Source organism: Galleria mellonella, unplaced genomic scaffold (genome assembly GCF_026898425.1).
Source record: "Galleria mellonella isolate WM207_F2 unplaced genomic scaffold, CSIRO_AGI_GalMel_v1 utg149, whole genome shotgun sequence".
In the NCBI taxonomy this organism is placed as follows: domain Eukaryota; kingdom Metazoa; phylum Arthropoda; class Insecta; order Lepidoptera; family Pyralidae; genus Galleria; species Galleria mellonella.
The window spans coordinates 439,158-453,463 of record NW_026442000.1 but is presented as its reverse complement, the minus strand read 5'-3'; the positions used below and the strand labels follow the sequence as shown (position 1 = coordinate 453,463).

General features: G+C 35.6%; 1 protein-coding gene across 1 annotated transcript; it reads right to left on the bottom strand.

Annotated features, from left to right (window-relative positions):
• Positions 1-5,231: 5,231 nt before the first annotated feature.
• LOC113510639 (uncharacterized) lies at positions 5,232-14,206 on the bottom strand. The gene is made up of 2 exons (XM_026894108.3): positions 12,422-14,206; positions 5,232-10,757 (listed from the first exon to the last, which is right to left on the bottom strand). Exons 1-2 carry the CDS (start codon positions 13,928-13,930, stop codon positions 10,632-10,634), a joined length of 1,635 nt encoding a protein of 544 aa, XP_026749909.2. The 5' UTR covers positions 13,931-14,206; the 3' UTR covers positions 5,232-10,631.
• Positions 14,207-14,306: the final 100 nt, after the last annotated feature.

The window sequence follows — 14,306 nt, the reverse complement described above, 5'->3', positions numbered from 1 at the left end:
GAGACTGAGAATCCCATTGCTAGCAATATACCCAACCAGGTCGACCTCCTTGCAGTTTCCCCTGGAAACTACATGGTTAATTCCTGATGAATTCGTCATGATGGGCTAACTGGCCTGTTTTCATTCTCATCTATCACGCTTCACTGGTGCTCCGCTAGCGTATTCCGTTAGCGCAGGCGGGGTTACCATTCCATTTTCACCCATCAAAAAAAAAGTACCCTGTCAGCGTCCACTGTTAGCCCAAGCGAGTTTACCATTCCATTATTATCAATTAAAAAAAAAAAACATGAATTTACATGGGAATTTTGAACCATAAACAATTCTATAAAAAAAACTGCCGCCGCCAACGCTTATTTGTTTTACGGCCATACAACCATATGTCGTGTATGCAAAAGACGTCACACCCGTTGTCAACATATAGTTTTAGTAATAAAACAACAACGCTATCCACCCATTCTATACAAAAACCGTCTTTACCATAACTAGTTAAAGTCCCATTTTGAGTGTAAGATGCCTCCAAGTAGTTTTGTATCAGGTCAATGTCAAGAGTCAAGGTTAAAAGCTTTACAAACCTATGTATTTTTTTTTGATGGGTGAAAATTGTATGGTAACCCGGCCTGCGCTAACGTGATACGCTGGCGGAACACTAGTGAAGGGTGATAGATGAGAATGAAAACAGGCCAGTTAGCCCATCATGATGAATTCATCAGGAATTAACCATGATAGTTTCCAGGGGGAACCGCGAGGAGGTCGACCTGGTTGGGTATATTGCTAGCAATGGGATTCTCAGTCTCTATTACTAACAATCCCTTTCCCCCCCCCCAAACCTATGTATTATAAATATTTACACATTTCTTTTATGCAACAGTGTTCTGTGTCGCCCATGATACTCGTCATGAGTTGCCATTCCTAAGGACTTAGGTGTTATTTCTCTGTATCTCCGTATTTTTTTTTAAATGGGTGATAATGAAATAGTAACCCCACCTGCGCTAACAGTATACGCTGGCGGGATACCAGTGGGAGATGATGGATGAGGATGAAAGCAGGTCAGTCAGCCCATCGTGAAGAATTCCTCGAGAAGTAACCACGATGGTTTCCAGGGAGAACCGCGTGGAGGTCGACCTAATTAGTAAAATTGCTAGCAATGGGGCTGTTAGACCCCATCGCTAACAATCCTTTTTCCCTCTTGTATCTCTGTATTGTGTATACAATACAATATACGGGACATGTACAAAAATAAACAGTTTTTATTATTTAAAACACTTCTAAACAAATTATTGATTACTAGCGACCCGCCCCGGCTTCGCATGGGTGCAATGTTGATACTAAATATACCTACCTACTACAGACAGCTACTATCCTCCCTGCATTTTAAATCTGTAATATCTTCAGAAATATTCATTTAAATTACATGCTGTACAGGGCCATATTGATCTATATTAAATGGATAATGTATTTAAGGTACTTATTTGGATAAAAAATAATGCTGTATTACTTAAAATCACTTCGTAAATAAACTATTTTTACCGTAAAATGTAAAGTATAAAAAAATGGTTATTGTGGGTTATCCTTAAGAGATAGACATATACCATCGCGGACTTTTTTGTTGACATTTTTAAGGTGTACAATACTGTTGTACATTATTTTGATTTATCTCGTGGTGTTCAGCCAGCGTTGCCAATGTAAGCGCAAAAAATGTGTTTATATACGACATAACATTAGAAAACTCTAAATATATCAGTGTTTCTCTACAATATTATGCATGTACCTATTTTACATATAAACCATCCTCTTGAATCACTCTATCTATTAAAAAACCCCGCTTCAAAATCCGTTGCGTAGTTTTAAAGATTTAAGCATACATAGGGACGGACAGACAGCGACAGCGACTTTGTTTTATACTATGTAGTGATTATTATCTCTTTCATTTAAAACTAACCTACAATCGTTCATACATAAATTCATATAATTTCAAAAAGCGGTTCCTAAAATTGGTCATTATTTATTTCATTATTTATTCTTTATTTCATTTTTTCATTACACGAAATTTTATTATAATTCATTAAAAGTCATTTAAATTAAAAGTTCTCAGTTCAATCAATCAAAAGTTAAAAAGTTTTTAATTCATTAAAAGTTAATTCATTTACAATTTTGTTCCATAAATAAGTAGGTACCTATGGGACAAATATTGTACATGTATATGTATATATACACATTAAAAAAGTCTAAGCAACACATACTATTTCAAATTATTAATCAATTATTATATCATTTCTTACCAAGTAGGTAATACCTATGTAAACTTTTTGATCTAGACGACATACTGGCTGGTTGTAAAAAAAATCGAGTATCATTTGTTTTTTTTTTTTTCACAAATTTAAAAGCGAATGCATTTGTTCGAATCCTATAGTATTTTCTTTGCTTATTAAAATTTAGTATTCTGTATCAATTTTATGATTTAAACAATAATTAGAAAAAAGTTTTGACCAATTTTGGATTTTGAGACATTTTTTACGTCATGGAGCAACATTTGAACGTAAATGAAATGCAAAGAGCTATTGCAAGCGGGAAGAAGTCATCTCAGGTATCTCGGTATTTTGGTGTCAACAGAAGCGTTATTTGCCGTCTTCATCAGCATTACACACGGGAGATCCTGCTAAGCTGCACCCAGGCCGAGGAAGGTTTACAACCACACGGCAAAATCGATACATACAATAGACTGCAAGATGCCAGTCGATGTTAACCGCCCAACCGAGGTTTGAGACTACAAAATTCAAGTGGTGTTGTTGTTAGCTGCCAAACTATGCGAAATCGACGGCAAGAGCACGGTTTACCAGCACGACCGCCAATTAGGTGCCCACCGATACGTCACGGGAATCGCGCTCATCGAAATGAATGGTGTAGAGAACACATTAGGTACATGAACCCTGGAACAATGGGATAAAATTTTATTTTGCGATGAGTCTCGATTTATGTTCAAGCCTGATACGACGGGTAAGACTACACCGTCGTCCTGGAAATATTGAAAGACTGAGGTGCGGTCAGGAAGTGCATCCATACAACGGCTCTAACAAAACAGTTATAGTATGAGCGGGTATTATGAAGAACAGACGAACTGAGCTCGTTCTTGTAAATGGCAACATAAACGCTGTAAATTACGTTGAGCATGTTCAAAGGCCTTATGTCCGTCCATTCGCACAAACGCTTGGCTCCGATTTCACGTTAATGCATGACAATGCACGTTCGCATACAGCATCCTGTATCTGAGTGTCCAGTGTCGGAGTGTCCAGTGTCGGAGTGTCCAGTGTCGGAGTGTCCAGTGTCTGAGTGTCCAGTGTCTGAGTGTCCAATGTCTGAGTGTCCAGTGTCTGAGTGTCCAGTGTCGGAGTGTCCAGTGTCTGAGTGTCCAGTGTCTGAGTGTCCAGTGTCGGAGTGTCCAATGTCGGAGTATCCAGTGTCGGAGTGTCAAGTGTCGGAGTGTCCAGTGTCTGAGTGTCCAGTGTCGGAGTGTCCAGTGTCTGAGTGTCCAGTGTCGGAGTGTCCAGTGTCGGAGTATCCAGTGTCGGAGTGTCCAGTGTCTGAGTGTCTAGTGTCTAGTGTCTAGTCTCTTGTCTCTAGTGTCTAGTGTCTTGTGTCCAAGTGTCTAGTGTCCAGTGTCGGAGTGTCCAGTGTCGGACTGTCCAGTGTCTGAGTGTCCAGTGTCGGAGTGTCCAGTATCTGAGTGTCCAGTGTCGGAGTGTCCAGTGTCGGAGTGTCCAGTGTCGGAGTGTCCAGTGTCGGAGTGTCCAGTGTCGGAGTGTCCAGTGTCGGAGTGTCCAGTGTCGGAGTGTCCAGTGTCGGAGTGTCCAGTGTCTGAGTGTCCAGTGTCGGAGTGTCCAGTGTCGGAGTGTCCAGTGTCGGAGTGTCCAGTGTCGGAGTGTCCAGTGTCTGAGTGTCTAGTGTCTAGTCTCTAGTGTCTAGTGTCTTGTGTCCAAGTGTCTAGTGTCCAGTGTCGGAGTGTCCAGTGTCGGACTGTCCAGTGTCTGAGTGTCCAGTGTCGGAGTGTCCAGTATCTGAGTGTCCAGTGTCGGAGTGTCCAGTGTCGGAGTGTCCAATGTCGGAGTGTCCAGTGTCTGAGTGTCCAGTGTCGGAGTGTCCAGTGTCTGAGTATCCAGTGTCGGAGTGTCCAGTGTCGGAGTGTCCAGTTACGGAGTGTCCAGTGTCGGAGTGTCCAGTGTCGGAGAGTCCAGTGTCGGAGTGTCCAGTGTCGGAGTGTCCAGTGTCTGAGTGTCCAGTGTCTGAGTGTCCAGTGTCGGAGTGTCCAGTGTCTGAGTGTCCAGTGTCGGAGTGTCCAGTGTCTGAGTGTCCAGTGTCGGAGTGTCCAGTGTCGGAGTGTCCAGTTTCTGAGTGTCCAGTATTGGAGTGTCCAGTGTCGGAGTGTCCAGTGTCTGAGTGTCTAGTGTCTAGTCTCTAGTGTCTAGTGTCTAGTGTCCAGTGTCGGAGTGTCCAGTGTCGGACTGTCCAATGTCTGAATGTCCAGTGTCGGAGTGTCCAGTGTCGGACTGTCCAATGTCTGAATGTCCAGTGTCGGAGTGTCCAGTGTCGGAGTGTCCAGTGTCTGAGTGTCCAGTGTCGGAGTGTCCAATGTCGGAGTATCCAGTGTCGGAGTGTCAAGTGTCGGAGTGTCCAGTGTCTGAGTGTCCAGTGTCGGAGTGTCCAGTGTCGCAGTGTCCAGTGTCGAAGACACTAGACACTTATACACACACACTACATACATACGTGGACACTAGGCACTATGACTCGAGACACTCAGACTCTAGACACTTATACACACACATTACATACATACGTGGACACTAGGCACTAAGACTCGAGACACTCAGACACTGGACACTCAGACTCGAGACATTCAGACACTAGACACTCAGACATTAGACACTCAGACACTGGACGCTAAACGCGGACACACAAAGACAGGACACTCAGACATTGTATACACAGATAGTGTCTCGAGTCTGAGTGGCTGTGTGATGGGAAATGGCAGTGAATTTACAGGGTACAGAGGAATAACACCTGAGTGAATGGCAACGCATGGGGGGTATCATGGGCGTAACTGTATACTCTGTTATGTCCATAGATACTGCTCATGTCTATATGCGACGCTTACCATTTTCCATCAGGATGGCCGTCAGCTTGTTTGCCATTCTAAGTTGCATAAAAGAATAAAAGAGACGAAAATTAAAAAACAAAAATGGAAAATATTCATATATTTATAATACATTATTTTCATTTGTGTAAAGGCGAGACGTAAACCCGCGCAGCACTACTCTCAGCTCAAGCATTCACTTATTACATGTGCAAATTCACTTATAATTTTATTCTTAACTTCATTAAAATTAAAATAAGTAAATAAATAAAATTACAACATATATATATATATATATATATATATATATATATATATATATATATATATATATATATATATATATAAACTATTTAATGGAATTTAATCACTTCTTATAATTTTATATACCAAATATTTCGCCACCTGTTGGATTTTGGAATCCATTTCTTACGTACACAATTACTACCAGCAATGATTTCATTTGAAACACAGTTTTTAATCACAAAAACGCATCAGATGTGACCTTAGATTGTATAGATAGAGCGTCTCCATACAAATGCTTCGAGAAAAGCGGCTCAACTTTTTCATACAATGTTGCGTGATAATTATGAGTGATTCCTTTAATACTAATATAATTATTTTGTTTTATATTTTTTGTATCTTTTTAATAATTAAAAACTTATTTTATTTATTAAATAATTAAATATAGATACGTAAAGATATATCGTGTGTGTGACTATATAGAACATCAATAAAAAAAACGAGTCCTTTAATTTGACAGTTTTTTTTTTTTCAATGGGTGTAAATGGTATGGTAACCCCACCTGCGCTAACGGGATACGCTGGCGGAGCACCAGTGAAGGGTGATAGATGAGAATGAAAACAAGCCAGTTAGCCCATCATGATGAATTCATCAGGAATTAATCATGATAGTATCCAGGAGGAACCGCAAGGAGGTTGACCTGGTTAGATATATTGGGATTGGGATTGGGAATACAATGGGATTCTCAGTCTCTATTACTAACAATCCCTTTCCCCCCTTAATTTGACAGTTAGCTGTCAAAAAGTTGAACGGTTTTTGAGGCTCGATTCTCTAACAATCCCTTTCCCCCCTATCACGTACGAGTATGTATGCAAGTATGAAAGTTTCTTTATTATGTTCCTTGTGTACCTTCGACCTATTCAATTACACTAATAATCCATTCATCCGAACAATCCGCCTGATGGTTAGCCTATGAATATTCGCAACATCCTGACGTGTTTTTCAATCACAGTAACAGTTCTGCACCCCTACCGCCATCTATCGGATCTATATTTCCATATCAGAGTAAAACCTATCTCTTTCTATTAAAATCGATCAAACAATATCAAAAAGTAGCGTGCACTAATATCGTGACATGGGATTTTCAATCGATTTCTATATAAAATATATAACCAATAGATGCAAAAAACAAAATTTTAGAAATTTTTACTTTTTTTTATACTACTTAGAATGGCAAACAAGCTGAGGGCCCACCTGATGGAAAGTGGTAACCGTCGCCTATAGACATGAGTAGTACCATGGACATAACAGAGTATACTGTTTCGCCCATGATACCCCCCATGCGTTGCCATTCCTGAGGACTCAGGTGTTATCCGTCTGTACCTTGTAAATTCACGAATTGAAATCGATGTTGTTTCTTGGAGCAAAATCCTATTTTATACAACATAAAATGGCAAACAAGCTGACGGCCCACCTGATGGAAAGTGGTAACTGTCGCCTATAGACTATGTCTAAAATTCATTACGGCATCGCGCAAAAGCTACTGTATCAAATTCGATGCGGTTCACAGTTTTCCTGAAAGCTTGAAATAAAATTTAGTGTACGTTTTATCTTGATAAACCATCTAAAAGTGTTTTATTTAATTTCTTTTCCAACTTCGATAATCGTCGCGTACGAAGTAGCGGGCAAAATGGTAATATTAATAATCTTCATAATTAATAACTCAACTCTGAGTAACCAGTAAGAAAGGAAATTTCCAGCAAATGTTTATCAATTCTGCAAGCATATTACACTTGCGTTGACCGATATGTATGTACAGCATGAGGTTCATCAAAAAAGGAGTAAAGATGTCTCTTCAGGGTCAGTAACGCGCACGTTAAACCCCTGGTATTGCAAACGTTTACAAGCGGTAACCGCTTACCATTAGATGGACCGTATACTTGTTTGCCATCTTAGTATAAAATAAAAGTATTTTAAATTTACATCAAGAAATACACATTTTGCAATACGACGACTGGTATTTTTACTTTGTACGCAATACGAATTTTTTTTTTTGCAGTTATAGCATGACGTAGTAAATGTGCACGAACAAATTCCTAGGTGGCATCACATACATGGTCTCTCATTACATAGGTGCTAAGTAAATGTGAACACATATTCATGGTAAGTGCATCGAAAAATCACAAAACATTTTAAATGCAATTATTTGTAATATGAAAAAATAATACAACTTTTTATGTCCTTAGTCCTTATAACATATGAGGGAGTCGAAAAAAATCAACACCTCTTAGCTGCCAGCGACCTCTATTTACTCACATACAAAATTTCCATTATAATATTTCAAAGAACACACACACACAGTCATACCCAACCAATGGGCATCGTAGACGGTCAAGAAGCTTTGATCAAGTATGCATCTATTACCACTTGTAGGAGACATATAGAGTTCTACCTTCTTTATGTTACAAGCTGCAATAGATGAGTACTGTCTGTTTTCAAATTCAATAACATAAAAAAAAAACTTGTACCAATAACATGCAGCTGATGCGGAAATCACGACTGAGACAAAATTAAAAGCCGTCTATACCCTTTCAACGACTTCCCAAACGGAGAGAAAAGCAGATTTTGATCGCATTTAAAACAGTATTTAATAGAGATCATTGTCTTCTCTCAAGCATTATAGTGTAGGCAACAGAAGAAGTGAAATGTAAAATAAACCTTATTTCGATCATTATAAAGATCTATTTTATATGCGAACAAAATCTAAGTACTCTCTCCAAGCCGGTGTGAACGGACACTGTTTTCTTGTCAAAATGGCAGATAAGAAGTAGTGTATTTTTTTTTTTTAATAACATTAAATTATTCCCACCACAACATTAAATTCATTTATATAATATATTCTAATTTATATTTATAGCAATATCTAAATTTACAACAATCAATGTTGTGAGAGAAATAATTAATTTAAAATTATAAACATTTATTTATTTATTTATTTATATTTATCACTTTTCACTAAGAAGCCACACACGATTCCCTTTTATTTCCTGCGTTAGTATTTTGTATTTACCTATGAAATTGACGTTTTCACATACATAATATAGATTTTAAACTATTTTTTTTTTTTTATTGTATACAGAATGATATTTAAACCTGGGGTATAAATTGAAACAGAACTTGTTTCCAAAAAAAAATGAGTTGACAAACAAAAAAAACTGCCTGTCGTACTAAGTGAACAAAAATATATATATAAATATACTCACTCCATTATTAAAGCCTTCCGTCACATAGAGTATGTTACATACCACTACACTAATAAATGGTACTTGGCATAAAATAGAATAACTAATATAAATATAACCAACTGCGAAAGGGAGGTAATGTTTTACGGATTATCTATATACATAAGCTCGGGATTTGAGCATAAAGTGCCTAATTGAAATGCCATTAGATTCATTTTTATTATAACTATGATGTCAATATAGCCATAAAGTACAATACAGTTAGCCATAAACAAAATTGAAAGGGAACATACATTTCTTTCGAAATTTTTTTATTTATTTTTTGAATGTGTCAAAACTTTTTTGTCACATCAATATATAATTATATATGGTACGCTCATATAATGGATATATGTCACATAAGTAGATTCATTGGCAAGATAAAGACCTTTATAGTAATCGACTGCGGCTAATACGACAAAACGACAACTGCATAGGTAAATTATAATAAAATCTTATAGGTGTGGCAAAATATATTTAATCTTCATATAATTATATGTACACTTCATAAAACAACCGCTTATACATCAGCTTCTAAAAAAATTTCAAAATCATTCAACAAACGTGAGTTATATTCATAAAAAGTAGCGTTACATTCTTATGGTATAGGGAATGAAACGGAAAAAACGAAAATTTTATTCTACTGTTAAATTAGTAATTACTGGTAATTTTATACCATAATCAATTTAATTTATTGCCCAAAAAAAGTTCTTGTAATAAAAAAAAAAAAATAAGCGCCATCTTTATTTATTATGTTTATACTCATCAGGTAAATTTAAACTGGATCATACATTTATATTTGTTATTCAATTCCCCTCCTGTCTCCCAACAATATTGCACATGTATTTTTTTATTTTACTTAGAATTAACACCGATAAAAAGTATAGTGGTAACACTGTCGAATGAGAAACTGAAACTTTTGTTAATAAGTGTTGCCATATATTATAAATAAATTGGATAAATTATTATGGAGACGCTTCAGAATATTTAACTGAATCTATTTTTTTATTCAGCTGCTGTATAACAGCCGAAGAGTGACCTGATAGACAGTGGTAACCATCGCCTATCGATATTACATTACGTCAAGGTCGTATGGACGAAATCCTATCAAGGGACAAGTCCGCTTGTGTACCTTCTCATTTTCTTCATTACCTGATATCTGTCTTAATCATGAATGTACAATAAAACTAAATACAAACAAGATATTTCAATAATCCTCACATTTTTCTCAAGATTTTAAATACTAGACAATGTTTGGGCTAAAAATGTACATTTTTAATCTGTAAGATTATCCATAGAGAAAATAAATTCACGTGATAGTATCAAGTGAGTACATTGGTGAATATGAAATGATTTTAAAAGTTTGTTACCAATGACATTGTATAAATAAAAAAAAAGGTAAATAGCGCGCCAAAAATAAAACCTAGATGCTGTTAAAGTATTACAACATATGCATACACAAGTCCACGCAAAGGACAAACTTTAAACAGCTTATTTATTTTTATTGTGTTGACCACTCCATTACTTTTCCATTATTTGATAATATAAAAAAATGGCTATGTGTTATCGCTGTTTAGAATGTTCTTTTTTTTTTTTTAATTACTTTCAGAACATACAAAGTGCTTTTAAAAAATCATTGCTTGTGGCTTCAGAATAAACCTACATACCTATAACGTCATACTGATAATTTTTCATTATCACAGCGCTAGATTCTGTCCTCTAGACGTTTACTTAATACAATTATCGTTAATTCCAGATCGCCCACTCAGACCAATAAATAAAATAGATTTTTTTTTTACATATTTTACGAGTAAGCAAAACTTTCATTTAGACATAAACTCTTTAGGAACAGCAAGCAGTGTTTCTCTATCACCAAAGACCTTGCATCAGTTCGAAAGCAATCAAGCTAATCTTAATCTATTGCTTATAACCTCACGTTCTGGAGGCAACTGCCGGATCCATAAAAGTTTGTAGCTAAAATGTTACGATACCAGCTCGTCTAATGCTTTGTCCCTATTAAATTCGTGTTTCGCCAGGGCCGCCGACACTCTGCCTTCAGAGAAGCCCAAGTCCATCAGCTCGCCAATGATAAGAAGACCCTCGATCACCTGAAAATTATGAAAATGAGTTCTGTTATTACAAAATACAGGCTGTGAAAAAGTGTAGTAGAAAAGTAATTAATGTTATTGTATTTTTAAACGATTTAAAAAAAATGTTTTACGATATCAGGTTTTTGGCTCTAAACCGATGTTTACAATTTTTTTTTAATCAATAGTTAACTCACATGTTAATTCAGTAATAATTTAACATAACATTCTTTATTAAATATATACAAAGTTGTAAAAGAGCATGAAGCAAGTGACATATGTAAGAATAGAGGTCTTTGGGACTTAATTCTCTCTACATACCTCGTAAGGGACTTGACGTGAAGTTAGGTAAATTAATACATACAGTATTAACAAGAAAGTACGCAACAACAAAATCGTTAAACAATGATTTAAAAACAGTACATCACCGAAATGCTAATTAATTATATATTATATGATCATTAATATATAATTATATATATATATATATATATATATATATATATATATATATATATATATATATATATATATATATATTTAATTTAATTATATATAATTATATATATAATTAATATATATATATACTTATAATATGCTTAATTGCCTAATATTAGCTAACAACTATAGTAACTAGTAATGTCTGTTCTTAATTCAAGCTTAGATAATTGTACAAATTATCTAAGCTTGAATTAATAACAGATACTTGTTCGTATCTATTTTATTTTACAGTTGTTTGTTAGCCTAAATAAATAAAAAAGAAATAAAATTATTAATTATTACAAATGGACAAAACCAGTGACAGGCTGGTTAAAATCAATGTGTTGAACATGAACGAGATAAAAGTATAAAGTTGACTTAAAAAAAACTAAAAAGAAAATTTTGGTACAGATTAATAAATGATAGAGAAAAGTGGAATAGAAAATACTAGTATACCTATAACGTAAGCTAGATTTTTTTATTGTTAGAGAGTCAAGTGAAAAAAAAAAAAATTATTGGCAAATGAAATTAAGTAAATGAACTTATACAGTAATCATCATATCAGTCGTGAACTGTCCACTATTAAACACAGGCCTCACCTATTGGGAGGTATTGCCTATAATTGCCATACTTGGCAGGCTGGTTGACAACTGCAATTAGGCTTCGGTGATCTTTAAAGAGAGATGCTTCTACCCATCCCTCGAACTTGAAGTTCTCTTAGTCGCCTTTTATGACACTCATAGGAAAAAAGGGATAAATAATTCTATGCTAGGACCAGTCAGCGATGCATACAGTAACGTCAAAGTGTATACAGTAATGACAAGTACGAAAAGTAAACTTTAAGCTATAAATGACAGTAATAAACAAAGCTACACATAGATAAAAAATTCAGACATAAAAACCGATCTTGTTATATTTGAATATCAAGTAAACTTACCCATAATTTTATAACAATTGGGTAAAAACTAGTTACACTGATTAGGAGTTAGCTTGGCTTCATGAGGCTAAATGCATCTGGATTTAATTCAGCACGGAAGCCAATGAGTTTAATGACAGCTGTTTTATCAAGTAACTATCAGGCATTTAAATATTAAAATTGTATAGTTTACAGATCATTTGTAGTTTAAACAAAGACTAAAGTATTACTATTAATATAAAGAACTCTAAAAATAAGGATACATATATAGAAAATTAACTCAACTCACCTTTTTATCATTGTCACCTAACAGACTGCAGACCCTAGCCACTCTATCCAATGGAAAACCCATTCCATGAATCTTCTGACATACACCCTGTAACTTTGCAGGCAATTTATCATATGGATTTGGCAACTGCTCTTTTCTTCTACTCCTTTTTTCATCCTTCTTTTCACTTCTAGAAGTCTGGGGTGTGGCTTTTGGAGCAGGACTGGCATTATATGATCTTTCATTCGCTCTAAGCTTAGCAGATGCTAACTCTTCATCCAACTCCTTAACAATATCAGGGACACTTCTAGATCTAGACTTTATTGTATTTTGGGAGGTTGCTGATGAATTCTGATTCTCAATATTTTTTGCTGTATTGTAAGGACTTGTAGGAGAGTATTGCATTGTTACTGGAGGACAATTGAAATAATAAGGCTGTGGTATATACGGAGACCCATTTAGTGCACGGTTAACATCTGACGTAGTTGGTAACTGAGTACTGTAATAATTTGAATTTACTGCTGGGTATGGATTAGCAGGTACATAATATTGATAATTTGGCATGTACATATTCATATTCTCTATTGGTACAGGGTTATCACAAGAGTTATCACTTGGTACGTAGTAACCATTGGAAACGGCATAATGTTCTGGAGAGTACATCATACTTGGACCATGGACAGATTGTTCCACAAATGCATTTGGCAAGTATGTTATACCTTCTAACTGTGTCTGAGATGCACAATTAGGGACTGCTGTATAACCCTGCTCTGGGACGTAGATCTGTGGGTGACAACTCGTACTAGAGTCTCTCTGGCTTTGCAACACTTGTGCTAACAATTCCATATCATTTATTGTCTTAAGTTCAACATTATCAAAAGGACTTGATGTATCATTTTCAAAATCTTTAAATGTCAATGTATCTACATTAGAATTATATTGTGGCAGTTTAGCAATTTTTGCACTCATTTTCAATTCTTGTAGAGGATCAGGGTCATCCAATAGACTGTTCTGATGGTAATTGGATTGCACTTGTATGGGTTGTAGTATATTTGGGGGAGATTCTGGTACAGTAGTGCACATTGGAAAAGCAACATCTTTAGTGTCAGAAAATTCTGGACTTTCTTGCGTAGGGGTTATATCACAGGTTTGCTCAGCTTTTTCATCGGGGGACAATGCACTGATCTCGTCAGTACTAGGATAAGACACTTCTGATACACTCAACTGCTTCAATTTCTCCTCTGCTTCCGCTGCTGCTATTGCATCTAGTTTCTTTTGTTTCACTTCCTCCAGCAACTGAAGTCGATGTCTCCTTTCATTTTTCTTCGTCTCCTTTGCACTTCTAAGCTCTTTTAATTTTGAAAGTACATTTTTTTCGAATGTGGAGCAATATTTGACGCTTTCTACTACATTCTCAGCACGTAAAGGGCATTCAGTAACGCTATAAGGTAAATCTATTCGTGGTGGTCTCTTGTATTTTTCCGATATTTTAACGGGCACTCCGTCCATGTAATTCCCAAAATGTGACATATCAGTTGATTGCTGCACTATATATAATTAATAATCAAACAATGAGATGACAAAACTTTGTTTCTATTGAGTTTTTGCACTTCTAAGATTACATCGTACTCTTTCAAAATCATCACTATATATTTTTAGTTTATATGAGTAAATAGATTTCCGCTGAAACTTTTAGACTCCTCCATGACTAAGAAAAATATTTTTTCTATTATAATAAAAAAATTTATAGTATGAAATGAACAAAATAATTATAATAGTTACGTGTGATGACATTAGCAATGTCAAAATGAAATGTCAGTTGTCAAATTTTCACTGTTCAATTGCTTGTTGCAAGGTGAAATAAATTAACTGCTAATAAAAGTCATGTGACTATATTCAATATTAA